At 39.1% G+C, this 21842-nt stretch overlaps 1 protein-coding gene across 1 annotated transcript in view; it reads right to left on the reverse strand.

Annotated features, from left to right (window-relative positions):
- dph6 (diphthamine biosynthesis 6) overlaps positions 1-21842 on the reverse strand; it is a 67497-nt gene that overhangs the window by 31771 nt on the left and 13884 nt on the right. The window contains exons 4-12 of the mRNA XM_028001529.1: positions 17261-17334; positions 15806-15924; positions 6898-6959; positions 5895-5989; positions 5719-5812; positions 3733-3883; positions 3258-3383; positions 1795-1924; positions 1545-1719 (exon numbers count right to left, since the gene is read on the reverse strand). Coding sequence (XP_027857330.1) covers positions 1545-1719; positions 1795-1924; positions 3258-3383; positions 3733-3883; positions 5719-5812; positions 5895-5989; positions 6898-6959; positions 15806-15924; positions 17261-17334 — 1026 coding nt within the window. The remainder of the gene's footprint in view (positions 1-1544; positions 1720-1794; positions 1925-3257; positions 3384-3732; positions 3884-5718; positions 5813-5894; positions 5990-6897; positions 6960-15805; positions 15925-17260; positions 17335-21842) is intronic.

The raw sequence follows: 21842 nt of genomic DNA on the forward strand, positions 1-21842 counted from the left end.
GACAGTGGGGGTGGGTGAGCTGCGTGCTTGCTCACAGCAAGAGGCTAATTGTATCAATATGTAAAACTCTACTGCACTGAAGAGTTGTTAATACATTTTTGATCAAATTAAGTCATTGTTGCGTAAAGGGGAGTAGACATATTGAGAGACCGTGCAGGGGTCGTGTGAAGAGCCATGCAGAGCTCTGAGTAAGCACTCTCTTTGTGGTTTGCTCAAATTATGGCGAATTTTAATTATAATTAAATGAATGAGAGATTAGACTTTTTTTTCTTGTGGCAAAAGTACTTGCACCCAGCTGACTTCAATTTTATGTCTCGATGAGGCTTCACTGAAGATTTCAAGCACTGCTGGCATGCTAAAAACAAACCAAACTCTTTAGGTTAGATCTCAGGAATCCAAACTCAGCTTCAGCAACAGACCGCTGAAATACGCCCGTCAAGACCCGAGCGAATGGCTAATCCACACATGTTCTCACTCACAGATGGATTTGGTTGAAGGATCAAGGACGTGTGGAGGAGATGGACACTATCCTTGTTGACAGTACCTTGACAAGTGTAATCCTATATAATACACACTGGGTAAACACAACACCAAGCCAACCATGCAACCGCGGCCCACACTTCCTCTGCTTGGCCTTTGAATTTCACATTCTTTAAAGGTTTGAAACAATATGAGAGACAAAGACTTTCTGCTTTATAAACAAGTGCAAAGGGTAGGTACACATTAGCAATTTTAGAAAGGACACATGGTAAAAGGTAAAGACAAAACTACTCAAGTAAAAAATCCATCACACAATAAGTGAAATGTGGGATGGTGTGCGGCATAGAGGTAGAACTTGGAATACTTCTATGAATGAGACTGTTGCTGCATTTCTTTTCCACTTCTCTTCTGGCTCATTTCCTGAGGATTCTGATTGGGCCCAATAAAGGCACCTAGCATTAAAAAATAAAAATAAAAATCGGAAAATGATCCAATCTTCAGTATCACTATCCCCAAATAACTTTTTTTTGTTTCCTGAACAGTAGACAGAGATGGTAACCTGAGCATTATCAGGCTGCACTTCCCAGACCACTCTTTGGTAGGAAAGTGTTTACTGAGGGAAGAAGATATGAAGCGAGCTTTTTTCAGTATCAGTGAGGTTTTTAAATATGAATAAAGAGGAAGAATAAAAAGGCAGGAAAAATGTTTTCAATAGGAAACAGTGTCTATAAATGATGCATGTCAGTCTGTAATTTCCTACATCAGAGTTCCACCTTGGTAGGTGCAGATCTTTTTTTATTTTGCATTTTTTCACATGCAAAAAGGAGCCACAGATCCTCAATTTTAATTTTGTCTTTGTCAGAAAAAAATCTCAATCAAGCTAAATCACCATGAAAATTATTTTGTATCTAAATATGGCAGGACTATGAATTATTTTCCACTGTACATCAAAACTGTGACTCAACCATAAACGCTTTATTCTAAACTCTCCTTTCTTGTTATCCTCAAAAGCATCCTGTCACCATTGCATACATGTATCCACAATGTAGGTCCCTGAACCTCACCTTGAAGGCCTGGCTGTACGGCCCGATGTTAGCGGGGGCCCAGTGGGAGAGGCTCTGGACATGAAGGGCTTCTTTGTGGCGGAAACAGTCTTCCTCCAGAGGTTCGGTCCAGTCATGGAGGAGACAGTCCATCTGCAGTAGCTGTCCAGCAGGCAGAGGCGCCTGGACACAAACCCTACATAAGAAAACAAAAGAAATATGAAAAAAGTGAAGAATGTAAACATATAAAGCAAGAAAGGGAAGCTTTTACCTGGCTGGAGGATTTATGTCGAAATATTTCTTGTAAACTGCATTGAGAGAAACAAAATCCTCCATATTCCTCACATAGAGATGAACCAAGACGATGTCCTTCATTTTCCAAGCCTTGTTGTGCAACTCATCTGATAAAATGCATAAGATTTTTAGATATTATCAATAGCACAGTACAAAGTCAGAAAATCTTGCCTAGACTGAACAAACTAAGTCTTTAAACATCTGGCAAAAAGTCTTACTTGTACTTAGCTTTAATGCTCGGTTTTGTAAAAAAAATCTTTGTTTTAACTCCTGCTCTTATTTTAATACATTCCTGAGTCACTCAAACTAAAGTACTTGTATCTGGCTTTAAGTATAAAGCAGCAGTACTGGAGAGCAGTACTGAAAGCAATCCGGTGTGCATATTGGAGGCTTTGGATACAAATACAAGCTCCATGGCTCAAAGCAAGGCCTCTCTCTCTCCCAACAATCATCTGAAAGAGCTTCAAGTTTGTTTTTCCTTTGCCAACACTAGCATCTCACACTACTTTGCCCCCATACAAAGAAGTTGTTCATTAAATATTAACTTGTTTAATATTGTCTCTGTGAAGGGGCTGCTCAGCCAAGCACCACCATAAACATTAAATATGCTTTTCATCTTTTGCTCTTCCATCTCCATCAAAAAAACAAAGAGAAAAAATAGAGATACAGTGGGGGAAAAGTGTGCACTTTAAAAACTTCTGCAGGGCAAAAATGATAAACTCTACATGGTTGCACTGTGTGCGCATGTGTGCGTCTGAAAACAGTTGGTTCTGTGTTGGCTTACAATGCTTGTCCTTGTACAGCGGCCAGCTACATATTCCATTCATCTGACTGACAGAATCTTTGACACTGAGTTTGTCTGAGGAGTTAAGAAGTACTGCTGAGTCAAACTGTAGTTTTAAAGGTTTGCTGTTTATCTTGTTTTGTGTCCAGTTAACACCACACAGACAGACATTTATTTAGATCTCACCAGAACAGTAACTTCTGTTTAGATATCAAAATCAGAATTTTTAGTACATTAAGTATATATAGGTCTGGATTTCAAGTGATAAATCAACACTAATTAGTCCATAATTGGAAAGCAGGAATGAAAAAGTTGGTTGTTTTGAAAAGTATGCAGTGTATTTCTATTAAGCCTGCCTGACTAAATATTTTGTAGAACAACTTTTTGCTACAATTACAGTGGCATTGTTGGGTGGCGCAATATGTCAGATGTGCACAGCATACATTTTTGTCTATTCTTATTCGCAAAATAGCTCAAGATTCATCAGATTCGATAGTGAGCTTCTGTGAACCTCAATTTTCAACAAATGACATTAAATCCCACAGATGTGGCAAAAGGCTGCGTTGGATTTTATTTAGGGGTATCAGCAAACTGAGGTGTTTAATGAGTTGAAAGAGTATGAAGGATTTTTCGGTTCTTGTTGACATTTCCTTTACCTTGAAGCATAGCTAAAGCTGCCAGTGTCTGGCCCTCAATCCCAAGATCTTGGCTCCTAAGTCCATTGATGCCTGAGATCCACTGATAGCCCCTTGAACACCTTTTGGAGCAGGATGGAGGCTCGTCTGGGGGAAGAGATAACAAAGAAGTTAGGATTCCCACCATTAAATAGGTCTTAGTTCATCATAATGTATAAAACATCTTTAAATATTTGTTCCTTCATAAACAAGCCATAAATATTCATTTTATGTCATCAAAGAAATTAATTCAGATGCTGTCACAAATAAACTACTCAAATGACAACTCTTGTCAAACCGCCATGCAAAAAGCTCTGGCATTATGATGCTGGTCACATATGACTCCGATCCAGAGCAACACACACCACACAAAGATATCATTTGACACACCCAGACATAAATACACATTCATGCATGCATGTCTGCATGCACACGTCTCACAACAAATGAATCTCACCGTGGCCCCAGTGACAACTAAGGTCACAGTTTGATGTAAATTTGTGCTGGTTGTCTTCAGCTTGATCAGCATATTCCACCTCCTCAGTCATCTTGTCAATGGCGCTCTGGCAAGGACAACTACCATGGGGCAAAGCTCTCGCCACCGCATCCTGCAATAAAGCACCACAGGGGAATACATCAGGCCAAGTGCCCACCAAAGAACGCAGAGCCGTTTGCAATGGCAGACAAAACGCCGTATAATTAGCCACCCTCACCACGTACGCCGCCGAGCAGGCTGTGTGTGCACGTCAGTTTTACATGACAAGGACCCAGACGCGCATAACTTCAAGGTGAATGAATATGAAACAACTTGCTAACATATTCGTGGTTCAGGCGAACAGGGTGTGGTGTTTTCTGATACTGTAGATCCAATCATAGTGGCTGTCAGTCAAGACTCAACACTAGATCAGTGAGACATGTTTTGGATTGCACCATTTTCTTTATTTATTTAATTTTTTTGCAGCTGTTTGCTTATACTTTGCCTCTGCTCCCTGCTACTTCTTTAAATAACAAATCATTATCATTCTCTAAGGCATACATATTACCTGCCAAATCCTGCAAGGGTGCCACGCGTTTAAATACATATTTCATATTTCCTCGGCGCAACCCTCACGCCGCCTGATACTCTTTCACCCCCCCTCTCCCCCACCCCTTGTCTCCTGTCAGCCGCATTAGGCCATATGATAATCAAATTAATTATACTTCAGCCCCTCTCTCCTGGCCAGCATGAAAAATAGCTTGACTAGCATTAACTGAGGGCAAATGATGGTGGTCCATCCCCACCCCCTGAGCTTGGTGCAGTTTCCTCTAGTGCTGGTGTCACCGCAGATCTGTCACCCTGACGAGAAGAGCTTCAGAAAGCTGAACCAGGGCAGGTTCTCCCCTGGTTGTCCCCCCCACCGCCACTGCCCCTCTTGCTCTCCCTCCCCTTTCTTACTCTTGCAGGCTCTGGTTTTCCCTGCTCTTTCTCCAGCAACCTAGGGGGGGCTAGAGGGGCTGTAGGAGCATGCAGTGTCTATTTGCATGTTGGGGGTGGAAGCGGCTGCAAGGGGAGCAGGAAAAAATATATAGCTTAAGGGGGTGAGGCTGGAGGGTCGCAGAGGTTGTTGGATGGGGGTATGTTTTCTGTCTATAACAGTCCCCTCCCCCATATAAAATAAAGACATACAGTACATATGTAAAAATGTCTACATATAAATTTAAGGGGACATGTGTATGTCACAGTGTGTGTCTTCAAATCACATACTTGATCATTCTGTGTGACAACAAAATACCCCAGTAAACACAGAAAAGGAAAACTGATCCTTCAGTATAATTTTAAATACACATGGGAACTTCAAACAGAAAAAAAATACATAAATGATCTGTCTTCACTAAATCTTTTCAAGAACAATTTAAGAAATGTTAGAATTTGCTGTCTACTCCTGCAGGGAGAGGGAAATGTGTCGTCCTCCTCTAGCATTTGAGGCCCAATTCAGCCTTCAATTTACCAAAAGCCAATTTCTTCTCCTTCCCCACAACCCTTTGCTTGTGTCCGCTCAGCCAGCTACCTGAATGCAAAGCGCCTTAATGCGAGCAGACATGTTTATTAAGCTGGGTCTAGTTTCAGGCTGCGGCGAATATTGCAGACGTCAAACTAGGCCATGTGGGGCTGGAGGAGCAAGAGCGGGAGATGAAAGGAGAGACCAAGAGCTAGAATGTGTGGAAGTAGAGTTAGAAAGGCCTTCTGGAGGTTGATCTGGATCCTACCCTGCAGAGCTGTGTTTTTCCCCTCTCCTCGACAAAGTTACCAAGCACCAAAGGGTTGTGTTCTAGTATACTGTTTGGCCCTGAGAGCTGCTTGAACGTAATCAACCCCACAGAGTCAAACTTCTCCATGCAAAGCCATTGATACGGGATTGACTTTGTATATGAATCAACTTCAATTAACAGAAATTAAACTCACGCTATGCTTGTTCTCTGCATGCATTTTGGTGAAGCGCAGGTAGCCAACTGGAGCAAAAGCATCTGCAGAGTGAATCACTGTCTCGGCTTCATCTCTGTGCAAACAAACAGAAAACATCCAGACACCTGGAGGAAGAAAATAATTTTGTCGACTGAGTGTTGTGCTGGTTTACTCACATTGTTATCTTCTTTTTGAAGATTGGACAATCGAGTGTGAAGGTTTCATATTCACCTCCCTCACCACAAATATGGACTCCATACTTGTCAGAGAGCTGCTCAGAGCAAAGCAAAATATTTTATTTTAGTAATATGCCATAGTATGGAAAACTTTCTGCAAAATGATGCTGATCAGTTTACAGATATTTTAGCATTTGTGCTATCGTACATTAATATACAATAATGATTCAGTGCTGACAACTTTATACAACAATATCCAAACCAATGGAAAAACAAAGATTTATGTAACTTACAGTTCCAGTCAGACATTTCTAAAACCTCAACATGGGCATAAATGTCATATTAACTTACTGATATTTTGATAGCAAGGATGGGGTGAGTTTAAAATAGTTGTTTTTCTCTGGTGGACACAAAATTGAAATTACACAAATACAAATGTGCATCCCCTCCTGAACAAATCTCCCCTAGCAAGTTGCACCTTTATCACGCTTTTGTAGAAATCAACAAGCTTCTGGTAAAATTTCTATTGTAAATTGAACAACTGAATTGGTTCAATTTAAAATTTAATTTAATTAATCTATCTTAAGCTGGAAGATGCCAATGTCACTGTCCACTTCGAAGAAAGCTTGACATCAACAGACTGAGAAGTTGCTGACTAAGAACCATCTGTTCCTAATCAACATGCAAATGTTTGAATTTGAAGCTGTCCACAAGGCCAAACTAAATTCTTTTGGTAGATAAATGTTCAGGCAAGACAAAGCTTGAGCTGTTTGGCCAAAATGGCAGGATGTTTGCTTGTTTTTAGAAATCATTGAAGATGAAAAAAGGAAAAGTTCCAATATCTCTTTAATACTCAAAATGTGTTAAAATTTAGGCTACTGATAAAGTATGTAAACTTCTGACTGGAACAGCATATGTGTATTCAATAGAAAAGTATGTGCACATTAAGATATCACAAAGTACTGAGGTCAGATTGTTGGAAAGGTATCTAAGAGTGTATGACCTGTTTCAAATAGGGCTGCATATCGGCCAGGGATTTTCCTAAGTGCTTCTCTGGATCCAGGCCTGGCATCCGCATGGAAAATGCAGGAGAACATTAACAAAGCAACACAAACAGAGACAAATACACACACACAAACACCGTGCACACAGACAAGAAGAGAGAGAGAGAGAGAGAGAAAAAAAGGTCTGATCAGAAACGGACTTAGTGATTGAAGATGACAGGCAGGGAGGTTTACGGGCAGTCTCACAAAAACTCTCCTAAACCTGCACCCTGGATCTATTTGTTTGACTTTGCAAGTAGTGTACACAGATCTCTCTCTGTAAAGGCAACAATTTTCAATTGCAAGCCACAAACTCCCCCAGTGCTCCCTCGCCTGCCCCCTGCACATGTAGCTCCCTTTGAGAACATAAACTCTGGAAAGAAATCTTGTTTATTTGCCTTTTTTCTCCCCTTCCCCTGAAATGGTGCATGGAAGTGACTCACAGGCATGGGAGAGAAAAGAAGAAGGGGAAAGAAAGAGGTCCCGGTCAGTTTTGCATGCATACCGAGTGGTGGCATGCTCTGGCTCACTCCCCCACACTCCCCAGACAATAAGACAAAAGCGTTTAATTTACCATTTACAAAAACAAATGCGCTCTTCCTGTTTATAGCAATAAAAATCTGCTGCTTCAGATTCATATTAACAGACTGACTGGTTTAATTTAGAAATGAAAGGTAGAATAAATCAATCAACAATGTCCTAAACCCTGGAGGGGTTTTGCTCCTTTGAGACGGTGAAGTCCTGACTTTGCCTTTTCGACTCTGGAGTTCGAGGCCTCAATGTTGAACTTCATCTCACCCAGAAAGAAAGTGCAGCCATCAATTTCCTACAGCAACTTCACCGCTCAGACACAAAACAAAGCTCACAGTACCAGGTGCTTACGACAAAGAATAGAACAATAAAAACATAACAGGACATGAACATAAAATGTTAAATTTGAGGAAATTCCAAACTAAGTATTTGCCCTTTTTCCTACTTTTACAGTTAAAAAAATAACAGTACGATTGTAAAGTCACAGGAACCACACAAGTGCAGCTGGTGGTCTTTCATGATCGCTTTCTTATTTTTCTACAGAAGTATCTCAATGAATTAAAAAAATGTTCTAGATAATATATTTCTAAAATTAAATTTAAAAAGGGAAACTCATTTTGAATAGCTTTTTAAACACAGAGTAATCTATTTCAAGGATTTAATTTTCTAACTTCTAATGATTATTGCTGACAGAGAATGAAAACCCAAAGTTCTGTTTCTCAGAGGATTAGAGTACTGCATCAGTCCAAAAAAACGGCATTTTGGTTGGAAAGAATGGAAGGAGAATGTGTTGTAGAAAACATTTCACAATAATCTGGAATAACAGCAATGTTGAGAGGACAAGTAGAGTGTATATTACGAACATCAGTTTGCTGATAATTCTTTATTAAAATTGGCTCTTTATAATATATACTATGTTGGGTTTTCAATACAGTTACAACTGCTATCTATAGGTGCTGTTTTTTCTGAATATCTAATTTTGAGTTTGCAGGTGTCAGGTGTCTCTCCTGATTGGTGGAGCCAAAAGATGGACAGATTTGGACTGGTTTCCCAGGAGGAGATGGTGGATGATGCAGATTGACCCGTTTTCATTCTTTGCTTATCCCAACCTGCCACACCTTTACTGTGAAGCACCTTTGAGAACACATTCAATGCTGTACATGTTTGTGAGGAGTCTATGTGTTATTGTTTTGGCTGCTTAATTTTGAATAGGTATGTTTCTTCGATATTTTAGATAGTTGTTCTATGTTTTGGCAGAAGTGCACGCTGAACCTGAACCTAGCACCTTTTCAGTGTTGAAATCTGAAAAGAAAAACATCATCTAAACAAATCATTATAAAAAGGGTACGACTGTGTTTTGTGGCTGCTTAAAGTCCGACTACGATGGATCGCCTTCATCTTGGTGCCTAACCACCCTGAGTCAGGTCATTAGAGCCAAGTTTACCAAAATTAACAGGAATAAAGTCTTGAGCGTTTGTATGTGTGACTAATCGTTATAGTATACGAGCTTCACTTTTATGACATTTCAATGATATTTTAATTTACTTCAAGGCACCTGTACATTATCCACACGGTTTTCCTCTGACTGGCATAACCATTAACAAGTAACTGATGACCTATCTGGGTGAATCGTAGAGTGGTGACAGTGATGTCACGGTAATAAAGATAGTTGTTGAAATGGCCACATAATTCCCACCGAAAATCGAATATAGCTTCTCCACTAGCACAGATCACGTGGTCCTGCTCATTGGCATGGTCATCTGTTTAATTAGACAAATGAAGTTAATCCTAATGTGAGAATCTCTCGTCTCTCATGGCCTGACAACCTCAAAGGTTAATGTGTCATCTTCAGGCCCCATGAGGAGCGATGGCTGGAAGACGAGAGGAAAATGGAAAGGAGATGTGAAGGAGGGATGTCGCATCCCATCCCGCGTTCATCTTAATCCCAGCTGCGTCTCTGCTGTGGGTCTCCGTGGTCCAGCGCTTCAGGGAGGAGAGATGGAGGGCCATGGTAGTGAGGAAGGAGGGGAAAGAAGCAGAGTAGACAGGGTGTGGAAGGATAGAATGAGCAGGCCCTTATTCTCCTCCCAGGGGATCTGTAGTCTTAATTAGTGTGAGAATATCTAATCTCAACATCCTCTCATCTTAACCCCGCCACAAAGGTAATAAGGAGGGTGAAGAAAAGCATTAAAATTCAATCCAATTAAAATATCCTCTTTAATTAGTCATGCCTTTTAACAAATTTTGAAAATTGGCTCCGAGCTCCTAAGGGTGGGTGCAGCGTTTTTTAATGTGTTCATTAACTTCCCAGCTCTTAAATAATATATGACACATAATTTGATATTTACAAGGAGAGAACAGGATGACTGAAACCTACGATGACAGGAGTGAGTGATAAAACCATACTAAGATGGCATTAATGTGGAACTATTTCTCCAAAGACCACTTAGCACTTGTGTGAGTGTTTTCCTAATTGATGTTCTGGTTGGAATTAAGGTTACTGAAACCATTTGTACATGAAGGAAGCTGGGATGAGGCTGCACTTGTACAATATATGCTTTGCAAACTCCTAAAGAAGCCATCAGTGCAGGCTACTGGCGATCTAACACCACTCATTTGCATGATCTCCACATCTCTGTCTCCTCTAAACCTGTTTTACAACTTGACCTAAACCCAATTACCTAACCTCATTATGCCACATTAAACCCAAATAAGCCCACTAGAAGCTGCCATTAGTCTGCCACCAGAGACAGTAAGACCACTCTTTGGAGAGACACGAGCTTTCCTGAGAGAGACTGAAAGGAATGACTCTCTTTTAAAAGGGCCTTTTACATCTTATTATCCCATAAAAGTCCAGTTAAATTCAGTGAACTTTAAAACTTCAATGTCCGGTAATGACTAAATGCATTTTTTAGAAGCACCGAGATGGCATTTAGGGGGCAATATTCAAGAAGAAGACAAAGTTTACAAGGAAACCAGATAAAAACTGAGGTTTCCTTAAACTGAGCTTGAAAAAAACCCATTAAAAACAAGATAGGTGACGGAAATACAATGTGTCGTTGAGGAATTGTGAGTCAAGTACCAAAAACGTATATAATTCCAGTACTAAACAATTACGCAGGGGTGGGCAACATTGATCTAAAGCTTTATTGTGATATTTTGTGATAGTATTGTAATAAGAATAAAATGGACTATAAGAACTATGTATTACATATTTTTAGGTAACTATGACTAATTGATTGGAACAGCAATCATAGCAATAAAATAATTGTCTACAACAACCTTACACATTTGTAATATGCTTCTTTAGGACACCAGTTACATAAAAAAGCCTTTGTATCACTAAAATGCACACAGTAACTGCATTTAATCATATTTTCAAATGTATTGGCATTTGTTAATACGCTCATTGAACAGAGAAAATAATAAAAATAATCTAAGGAAAATTTGTAAAAATATATATTAATTGCAATTTATCAATTTCAATTTATCATGAAAATGATAAATACAGCTTCTTATGATAGACAATATGATAAATACCTGTCCCTTTGTAAACCGTTAATGTTCATTAAAACTGATGCAAACACTGTGGGCACCAACTTGTAGCCTGGTCAAACGGTTTGACCAGGCTACAAGCGCCGGAGTTGAGCCTACACATCCAGCGTCATCAATAGAAAGAGAAAAATACAAGCAGAGACGATATGGACGATAAATTAAATGACGTCGATAGGTTTTTTTTATCGTACGATTAATCGATTTACGGTTTATCGCGACAGGCCTAGTCAAACCCAAAGAATCCATAAAGCCTGGCTTCACAACCTTAATTATATCACAAGAGATATCTTTTGTCTATGAGCCAACAGGCCAGGAATGTTCTGTGAGACCAAGAGGAAAGAAGGGAAGTTAATAAAGTCAAAAAGTAAGATATAAAACTTTATCTTTATGCATGAAAAGCTTTGGAAGAAAAAACCTTGGATCCAGTGGAAACAATGAAAAAGCAACTTTTGTTTACTCAACAGACGTTCACTCGGGAGAAAAGGCTTCTCTCACTTCTATCCTTCTTAAAGTCAGAAACAATTATCTCCAGGCCTCTATCCTCTATATCTTTTGAGAAACCACGATTAGTCTTTCAACCCTTGAGAAGGTAGATTTTTGTTGCCCAGCAGCACTGGGTTACCTATTTAATTAAAACTTCTTGTGATTTTGCTTACTGAGCCTAATGCCAAATTAAAAAGCTGCGAGATTCTAGATACTGTCTAAACTGAGCTGAGCACAGTATTGCCGACATCCGCAGGCTGTCTTAAGATCTGGTGAGCGAGCTGACAGCTCCGCTTTAATCCCTGCCTTTAGAGAGAAATAGCAGAGAAAATTGGATTCATGATGTGTAACATTTTAGCCTTTAAATGGGTGAAATAAGCATCTCCTCCCTCATAGGTGAGCCGCATCAGCCTTTAAACAATGTTTTAAAAGATTGTTCGCCAAAACAAAAGCTGTTCACTATCACCTAATCTTTGCAAGGCAGACAGATGATTACAGAAATGAAATAAGGAAGGAGAGGGAAGTGGTATGGCATAAAGCATGGTAGGATTAACAGGATATGTGAAATTTGTCAAGCTCTTATCTGAAATTCTGTTGGTGTGAGAAGCATAATAGACAGCATAAACTTTGCTACAATTCCATCAGGATGTAATCTCATTTTCAGAAAAAAAAAGTAAAATAAAAGAAATAACCTTCAGTGAAGTGGGCATCACTTAACCTTTTTGTACCCTTGTATCTGGTCAGTTATGTTATACGTCATATGGAGGTGGAAATATGACAAAAATATATCACACATACTTACGCAATCTACAACTTTCATAGATCTGTCTTTTACAGAAGCTACAAATTTATAAAATATATTTTTCACATATTTGTTAAAAATGTTACCTTGTCCTGACAGTATAATATGGGACAGATGACCTCTGAAAAAAAAAAAAAAAAACTCCTCTGCCTCCTTCTACTGACACCTGAAGAAATGCACCACTCTTGGTCAAAAACAACCGTCAGAAAATAACAACAGTCAGAGCAATGGAGGAAGGGCTTGGCGCTGACAATCAAGCTAGCAAACACGCTGCTCACACCCTTCCTTTAGCTCTGCAGCACTGCAGCACCTTCCCCACAGCAGAGCCTACCATGAATGCTCAGGCTAGCCAGCATGGCCATCTACGACAGTGGATAAATGGTTTTTCTGGAACCGTAGGGTGTTTCTCCACTTGGCATCTGCCTACACTGCCAAAGGTACCAAAAACTGGTTAAACGGCCATGTGTGTTAAAAAAAAAAAAAAAAGACCTGACCCTCACCTGAGCAGAAACACAGAAAACTGCAGCAAACAATCCACTATCTCATTCACCTCACATCACCACAAAGGGTGAAAAACACTTGGATTTTTTTGTAACTTGCTTTCATTGGTTCGCATCCCTAATTCAACAAATTCAATTATGTTTCAAGTTATAGTGGTAGTGGTCCCCTTTCAATGTTTAATTCTTCACAATGTAATACTTTTATATCACCAGCACTTATGATAAATAAGTGTATAAGATTTGACTCAGAAAAATCAATTTTGGTATTTTTATATACTTGTTAAAGGATGATTAATAATTTTACTATTTTTGAGCTTTGAGAAAAAGACTGACAACTTTTTCTTACTGTGACAGCAATTTCAAAAGATTTTAATTAGGAATAAATCAAAAGACATAAAGACATACAGTATAAGACATAAGACATATAATGTCAATGTCATTTTAATTATCTTCTAAAATTTAAGCTTTATTAGATACAAGTTGAAGCTTGTATCTAATAATCAGAAAACAGAAAACTCTGAGGGGAAAAGAACTCAATTATTCAACATGAAAACCTTTTACTAGTCATTATCACAACTATTAATTGTCCCGAAAGATAAATTAAATTATTTTTCTGGTAGTTTAAAGTTCATGCAGACAGACCTTGATTTCGCACGTGCCAATTACTCCTGGCAGGACCAATTAATTGCTGAACCTGTGCCCTGATACATACCTGCACTAATCAATCAATTATCTAATTACATGAATATTTTATACTAGCTTTTAGAAATGCCAATTAACATGGTCAGCTCAAGAGATATTGCATTTTAAAGAGACAGCTTCAGAACCACACAACACATTTTTCTTTAATTAGAAGCATTTCCTAGCATTCATTTGCATAAACTTGGGTGATTGAACTTACTCCCCTCTATGACAGTTGGCATCTTTAAAAAAAAAAAAAGGTTTTAGGCAGTCATCAGCTTACAAACACGCTTTCAAGAAGACCGACTTTGAGCATTCAGACAGATACGCTTCAAGGATTTCTGGTCTTGGTGGAATTTTGGTCGACTAGAAAAGCTAATGATGGAAAGTAAATCTTGAATGACTTCTCATTTCTGAGAATCAAACAGAGGAAAAAAACACCAATTTCAGACTTCTACAGACTATCATAAGCTGTTGCAGTTGGGATTTCAGACGTAGACTTAACCTTTGCCCCAGGAAAGTTGTTTATTTCCCCCTCTTTTTCTAAAGGTCTGCACAAGTAAATCCCTCAAAGACTCGTTTTCCTTCTCTGCCACACACAAAAACCAAAGCCCACCAGGTACGCCCTTCTGTTACCCAATCTCCCCTAAGCAGCACACCTCACTGCTCAGACCTGCTCCCACCAAAGCTGCAATTATGGGGGGCTGCCTAAATGCCTTTGGCGCTTGCCCCTCTATTCAATTCTCTCCTTTCTAATTACTACTGCCCTGGGACAGGTGAGAAGTCAGGACTGATACGATCTGCTCGCTTTACCTGTAGCCAAAACACACACATACACGTACGCACACAAACATCTACAGCCTGGACGCCAAAACATACGCATAAGGCACCCGAGGTGATCTTCTATTCTAATTATAATCTTTCAAAAAATTTTAGGAATTTGCTTTCAGATCAAGTTGTGTTTGGATTAGAAAGCTTGGCAGGGTAGGAGAGTTATAAGGCGACACGTCTTCAGTGAGTTGTTTTCTTAAAAACATTTCTTTCATTTAATTTCATGATTAGACCATAAATGAAAGACGAAGAACAACTTTTGCATTTGTACAAAAGTACATTTGACAGTTCTACTGAAGCCCTCATCAGTCTGAACTATTTGATTCTAAAGAAGATAAACTAAATGTATCATGTCTTTAATTGATTTTAAAGCAAAATTCCTCCTGCTCAGTTAATTTAGTGAGAAAATAAAATCTTGAAAACATCTCTCCTTTGATGGCCATCATATTTATTGTCAAACCCCTTTTATTTATTATTAACATAAAAAATGAGTGTTGGCTGCAGCAACTTAAGTACCAATAATAAATGGTTTTGCAAGTGCACGCCATAAGGGGTTATTTAAGCAGTGTTGAAAGATGGGCAGAATATTCTAAACATACTCAGTTTCACAGTTCATCAGTCAGCTCCAGACTCCGATCCGACTGATTGCTTCCAAAGGTGACAACAAGCACTTAACAGGACGTAAACAGTGTGTATATAATGACCTCCCCCTGCAAGTAATTTAAGAGTAAAAAGAACCATTTGTAGCCATAATAATAATTTATCACTGCAACAGCCCAAAAGACTCCAGCTGCACTGTCAAGTAGATACAGGTACGGATCCTGACATCATGTACTTGAGAGAAGAATAAAGGAAAACTTTTGTTCTGTCCCTACTGTTTTACAGTAATCTGATCTTTCTGTCCTCAGGCTCCAAAACAGATGAGAGGAGAGCATGTGACTCCATAGTAACCTCTTTTCTCAGAGCTGAAGCAGTTGAAGACTGCAAATGAGAGAAACAAGATTTTAATCTTCACTTCACGGACCGTATAAATGGAGCTATGCATAGGTGAGCCTCTCCTACACGGTGCAGACATGCGCCGGTTATTGACAGCTTGCATTAATGTGAGGGGCAATCACCTGTGAGTATTTCTCAACTGCCAACAATCTCTCCACCCACCCTCCTAACACAACGCCACAATAATACCTCCCTCCTCCTCCTTTGTGCTTCTTATCTTTTCATATTGTTCTCTGGTTCAATTCATTGCCGCTGGCGGAAGTCTTAACACCGCCGCTAAGCCACAGATTAATGGGTTGGGTATTACTTCACTCATCTCCTTGTCTTCCTTTAGATACACCGCTTTTTTCCACTAACTTTCATTATAAAAAGTTTGTGTTTCTGACCAGCTTGGCACCTCAAGAAGAAGGAAATAAAAGGAGGGAAACAGGCAACTAGAACAGAGGTTAACTGGCTGGGGCACAAACAAAAGACAAGCAAAGAACTCACCAAAAGCAGCAACTTTGATGAGGATGGCATGTAGGTCAGATGATATCATCTCAGAGAGCAGCGACTCTTGGTCTCGGCGCCACAGGTAAGCCAGGGGCTGCAGACCAAGCCGCAGACATCTGTGAAACAAGTGAAAGAGATGCAAAGTAGTTATTATTGAATATCTGCCCATTTCAGAACATTGTCACAGCCTCATATTGGCATAGCACCTTGTCTATTTACATGAAAGCTGTCACCCAGATAGGCCCACAGGTCACAGCTTATTAATGGGAAACAAAAAACCCCATTTAAAGATTTTTATTACACCATGCAGTCAGAGGTAACATGAGTCAAACTGTATATTCACAAATGTCCACCAATCAACGTAATGATGAGGAGCATTGTGTCTATTACACATGCACAAATATTTATTGGTATCGCTGTTAAAAAATGTGTTGAAATTCAGCTCATGTTGTGGCAGCAGTAGCATAATCTCACAGTGAAAAAAAAATAAAAAAAATACAACTTTTAATTTGAATATACTTAATGAGAAATCCTAATCTTGTTCGTTAAACTCTAGACCAAAATTTAACTGTTTTGCAACAAGCAAGATTCAGTTTGGTTTGATCAAAATGGGAATTTTATTTATGCAAACTGTCAAGTATGGTGAAATACTATGATGCAATGGGCTTGAGTCTTCGCCAAAGAACCCCAGGGACCTTGTTATAAAGGATGGCATCACGAACCAGATCATTTTAAATAAGACTGTAATCTAGTGGACTCAAGAGATTGTGCAATGAATGTTTGGTCTAACGTTTTATAATGTTATGGTAGAAAAGATAAGTCCTTTCTATGGCCAAAAAACAAAGTACAAAGGCTAGTAAGTGTGCCATGTAATTTCACATTTATAAAAGATGCATCTTAATGATAGATTTCTTATTCTATTAAATAATGGGACTCAAAGGGCTGGATTTTTAGTTTACATTTTTGTTATTGAAATAATCTTTTATCAGTGGCGCCAATAAATGTGGTTGTGTCTCTATTTCATATACATGTGAGTAAATTTAGTATGTGTTGTTAAAACAATATCTTTAGTGCTCTGTCTGGAAAACAAAAAGAGACTAAGCTGGCGGAAACTTGAAGGAAAGAAAAAAGGAAAGAGAACTAATGTTTTTCTATTGTTAAAATTCTTTTATGTTTAAAGATTTGTTCAAAAAAATCTTAAAAATGATGAGAATTTCAGCTTACTTACCTAGAATGAAACATGTCTAAATACAAATGGCATAAGCAAAACAAAAAGTGTGTACATGTGACTGTGTACGAATAAACAGAACCCTGTCTTAGTTTAGTTTAGTCACACAAGTGAGGGAAAAACTAGATGTACCATTTTCCTTTGGTGAGCCACAGATTGTGCCTTATTTGAGTTCAGAGGAGCAAATAAGCTTTGCTGTTCTAAACCTCCAGTGTTTGACTTACACATTTTCCACACGGACCCTCTGGTAATCGGATAGAATAGCTCCTACAGACACTGCCTCAACGGCCTCCTTTTCCTGTGAGGACAAGAAACAATAATAGTTCATTGGGGTTTTTTTATTATAAAGAAAAGACAAAAACTTGCTTGGTAACCGAACAGGGGTGTCACATTCTCCTAGAGTAAACTATTCTTTTTGAATTTGTAATGGAATCCAAAAGTGCTACAGAAATGGCAAATGGCAACCAAATTTCCCTTGCTGTTCAGACTTTGGGCTTATTAAGGTTTCCTTGGTACTGCCGATGAAGGGAGCTACACGTGAAGCTTAATGTAAATTGCATGTGCTTTAAACAACCATCCCAATAAAATGTCTTAAACATTCCTCTTGCTCCAACTTTAACTGCTCATTATGCGGAAGCATGGGTAACAGGGACTGAATGGCTTTGTTCACTTCCTGTTGTCAAACTACTACCATATATACTACAATTCAAAAACAATGCAGAAACTCAATGTCATCGTTCACAAGTCTGGCTTCTATTTGCTGAATGGCTCAGATTAAAGCATCCTGAAAAATTTAACTCAAAGGGACAAATCCCAGACAGAGCAATGAAGGGAGATGAGAACTGTCTTAAAAACTTAAGTGTGTGTTTGTGCATGCATGTACACAGGCATTACCAATGATAGATTCTGTGTCTTACAGGCTGTCCACCAATATTACAGAAATGCTAAAACCAAGACAATTACGAGAAAGAATGATACGTTGACAGTTGACAAGCAGAAATTCATTGACGCAAGCCAAAACGAGGGTATGCCATTACAATTCATTGATGTAAAGCTGGGTGTGCATAATGCTGTATACCAGTATATTAATGAAGAGTTAAGGGCAAGGGAAAAGTGTGGCAGAAAATTGTCCACAAGCAACAACCATAATTACAGCTTTGAGAAGATTGAGAAGCAAATTCAATTCAAGTTTGGGGACTTTGACAAATAGGAGTGAAACTGGGATCAGAGATTCAAGAGTCATTCTACACAAATTTATCCAAGACATTGGTTAAAATTGTGTCATTCCTTGTGTTAAACCAGAAAGAAGTCCAGGAGAATTTCTGAAATAATAAAATTGTTAACATTCTAGTTTACTTAGAAACAACTGTATCAACATCTGGTCCAGATTTTCTACCCTCTGCACATCCAGCCATAAGATGGAGCCACACTGACGACTTGAAGCACCAGTGCAACTTTCCATCTGTGAGTGGCATGTATCTTTAATATTGCTAAAGGCATATCTAATTGCTCTTCATATCATATTCATACTTCAAAAACTGTGGGACAACAATGCACTTGAGAGATGCTGGCGCAGCCTTGAGATGCATTCAATCTTCTTACAGAAAAACAGGCTTGATCTAGAGTGACACACTCAAACACGCACATATACACACACGATCACGAGCAAGAACCACATGCTGATGGTTATACATCCTCATAAATGCCTCCATGCTACCCCCCTCCTCTACCCACACACACCTGCAGATTCATTAGAACATTACATGGGCTGTAATTAGAATAAGAGGCAAGGGTAGGAGCAGTGGAGGGATGCCCAAGTCTCCAGTAAATTACCTTGTAGCCATTATCAATTTCCCTGGCTACTGGTCCTTAAGATAACCCCCCACCCCCTCCTCATCCTCCATTGCCCCTCCCTCTCCCTGTGGTCCCTTCCTGCAATTTTTCTCTGCCTGATAAACATGCTGATTAAAGCGAACATGGTGTAAACCTTTGATACTTTCCTAAATGAAATCCATGCCCTGCCTGGGGCTTGATGCTGAGCTCAGACACACAAACAAACATGCACGCACAGCTCCACATAGGCACACCAGCTAATCAGATAAAGGATGCGCTCCATGCATGTGCACTGTGCTAACTGTGCAGCAGAGGATGTGAGGTATTAAACTGTAGGCATACAGTCAAACACAGAGATATCTTAAGAAGGGATATTCCTCAAGTTCTAAAATCTCTCCAGAGAGTCCAGGACCAGAACATACATTAGAGTCAATCCCATTGCCTGGTGACAGTAATTAAGTCAGACTGATAACATTTCAGGCCAGCATAGAGGGAAAGGTGGCTGCAGGCGGTGTCATGTAATTCTAGGTAAGCCTCGAGGAAAACACCACTCTAATACAATGATAACCTTTTGCCTAAATGCAACTGTCACTCTCTAAAGAGGCAAATTAGGAGCCACGGAGTGGAATTAGGGAGGACAGACAGAAAGCTGAGAAGATTCACAAAGGAGAGAGTTTGTAAAGGAGCGTGCAACATCAACACCAATTTAGTCCCTCGGCTTTAAACTTGGCAGGACCTGACAAGAGCATCAGAGCGCCAGAGCAACAACAAATAAGAGCTTCTTTGTGTATTTTAGTCTGTCTGTCTCCCTCTATCTACCCTCTCTCAGGAGGCAGGCGGTTGTGGGTACTTGGACCTCAAAGGTTCAACTCTGCCTCGTCTAATTAAATGGCACCTCTTTTTTTCCCTGGCTCTCATTACATCCCATCGCACAGCCTTACAGCCTACTCGCCACTAATTATAACATGAGATGAATTTCTCACACATCCCTTTCTGTTTGCAGTGGAGACTTTTGCTACTGGAGCATTTGGCAGTGGCTTTGGGAAATGATTATTTTTGGATGAGGCTGTGTTTTTGTCGCCATTACAGAATTGCCAGGAGACAGGCTGGAATGAGGAGGGATAGCGCTGCTCTGGAGATTATTTTTCAAAATCTAGTCCAAGACTCAGGGTGAATTATTTTGAATAAGCCATAGATTAGAAATGATTGATGTTTTGGGTATTCATACTACTATGAAAACAAATTTGTAGTTTTTAGAAAAGCTGAAATTTATAGTTAAAAGTAAAGGTATTATAAAAACAAGGTAGCTCAGTAAAACACAGAATGAAATGGAATCTTTTCCAGAGCTTCTCTGACAAAACAATACTTTGACTGTTAGAGGTGAAACCTAAGTAATATTAATAATCAACGCAAAGGTTCTTAGGAGGGTCAGAACTCAATTTGTAAAAGCCCTTTTCTTTTGCCACATTCAAACCAAAAACTTCCTTATAGTTATTGTGAATTCATGTGATAAAGCATCACAAGATAGTGCATAATTGTGAAGAGCAAAATAGTTCAAGTATGGTCAAACTGGAAATGCTGTGTGAACAACACTTTCAATTGGATTAAGTTATGAACTATGATTGGGCCATGCTAACACATTGACAAAATTTTGTTGGTCTACTGCATAAAAAAATACAAAAACATTTGTGGTTGAAGTGTGATAAAATATGATGGGGTATGAAAACTTTTGAAAGTCCCTGTACTTTGTTCTTAATTTGCTATTTTTGACATGAAATGACCCTAACCTTGTTCAGACATTGGGGTTTTATTCAACTCCTGCCCAGGCCTATTCTGGCATGGTGTTGTGCAACTGTCCAAACCCCTAGAAGCTCCATCAAAGGCAGGCTAAACAAAGGCATGACCTGACTTCCCATGTATTCTCCAGCAGGCAGAGAAGCTATTAATGAGGATCTATGGCCCACAGCAATGGAGGCCCTTAGTCCCTCTAGCTATGTCCATCAGGATACTTAGCCCCATGCAGTCATTAACTTCTGTTACTAATTGTCAAATTCATTAAACTAATCCTTCCCCCACATCCTGATGTCTCCTGTGGAAATAGATGGAGAGGCCTGAGTTATTAAGATGTCAGCTGTGGAAAAGATTAAGGCCAGCAGACATGCTCCACAAAGAAACGACACGGCCATTAAACTCTATATCAGGTAGCGTGTGATGTATTTTGTAATGATATGTACATTTGTCTTTGGAAGGAAGCAAAAGACTGGTTCAAATGTATTCACAGTCACAGACATGCCTTCAGTCACAACATCTATCTGCACTAAAGATACATACAAAAATTTATCTGAAGGAAGCTGCAATTCTCTCCTCACTTGGGTAGATATTCAGTCAGGGAAATGTTTAACAGCCAAAGCTATTAACAGCAACCAAGGCAATTAGAAAGCCATAAAATATTAAAAATTCAATATTCATATTCATATGGAATACATCAGAACCCTCATTAATGCTCTCTCAATGGCTGTCACAATGAGCTTCTAATTATACACCCTAACAATACAAAGCTCCAATTTGCAGAATGGTGGGTTTCCAAAATGCCAGATTCAGTCTGAGCCCAGAGCTCCCAGATTGTACCTATTACAAACTCAAAGTAACAAATTATCACCCTGGGTTCCTATGAATTTTTCATGTCAAAAATTTATTCTAGAAAATGACATTTTAAAATAAAACACGTATAAGAATAGCGTATTTCTCAAAACAGGAAAGATGACTTTGAATTCATGGCAGAAAGTTCTACAGGTATCAGGCTTTAAACATAGAACCTGCAGAAAGCTTTAAAGTGCAACCATTTCCATTCGTTTACAGATCTGTAAACAATGATATAGGGTTTAAAATTTTAAGGTTTAAACCTTTTTAAGGTTTAATGCTTTAAACCTTTAAACCTTTTTAATGCTGTTCCCCATAGTGGAAAATACCAAA

This window comes from Xiphophorus couchianus, chromosome 19, assembly GCF_001444195.1.
Source record: "Xiphophorus couchianus chromosome 19, X_couchianus-1.0, whole genome shotgun sequence".
In the NCBI taxonomy this organism is placed as follows: Eukaryota; Metazoa; Chordata; class Actinopteri; order Cyprinodontiformes; family Poeciliidae; genus Xiphophorus; species Xiphophorus couchianus.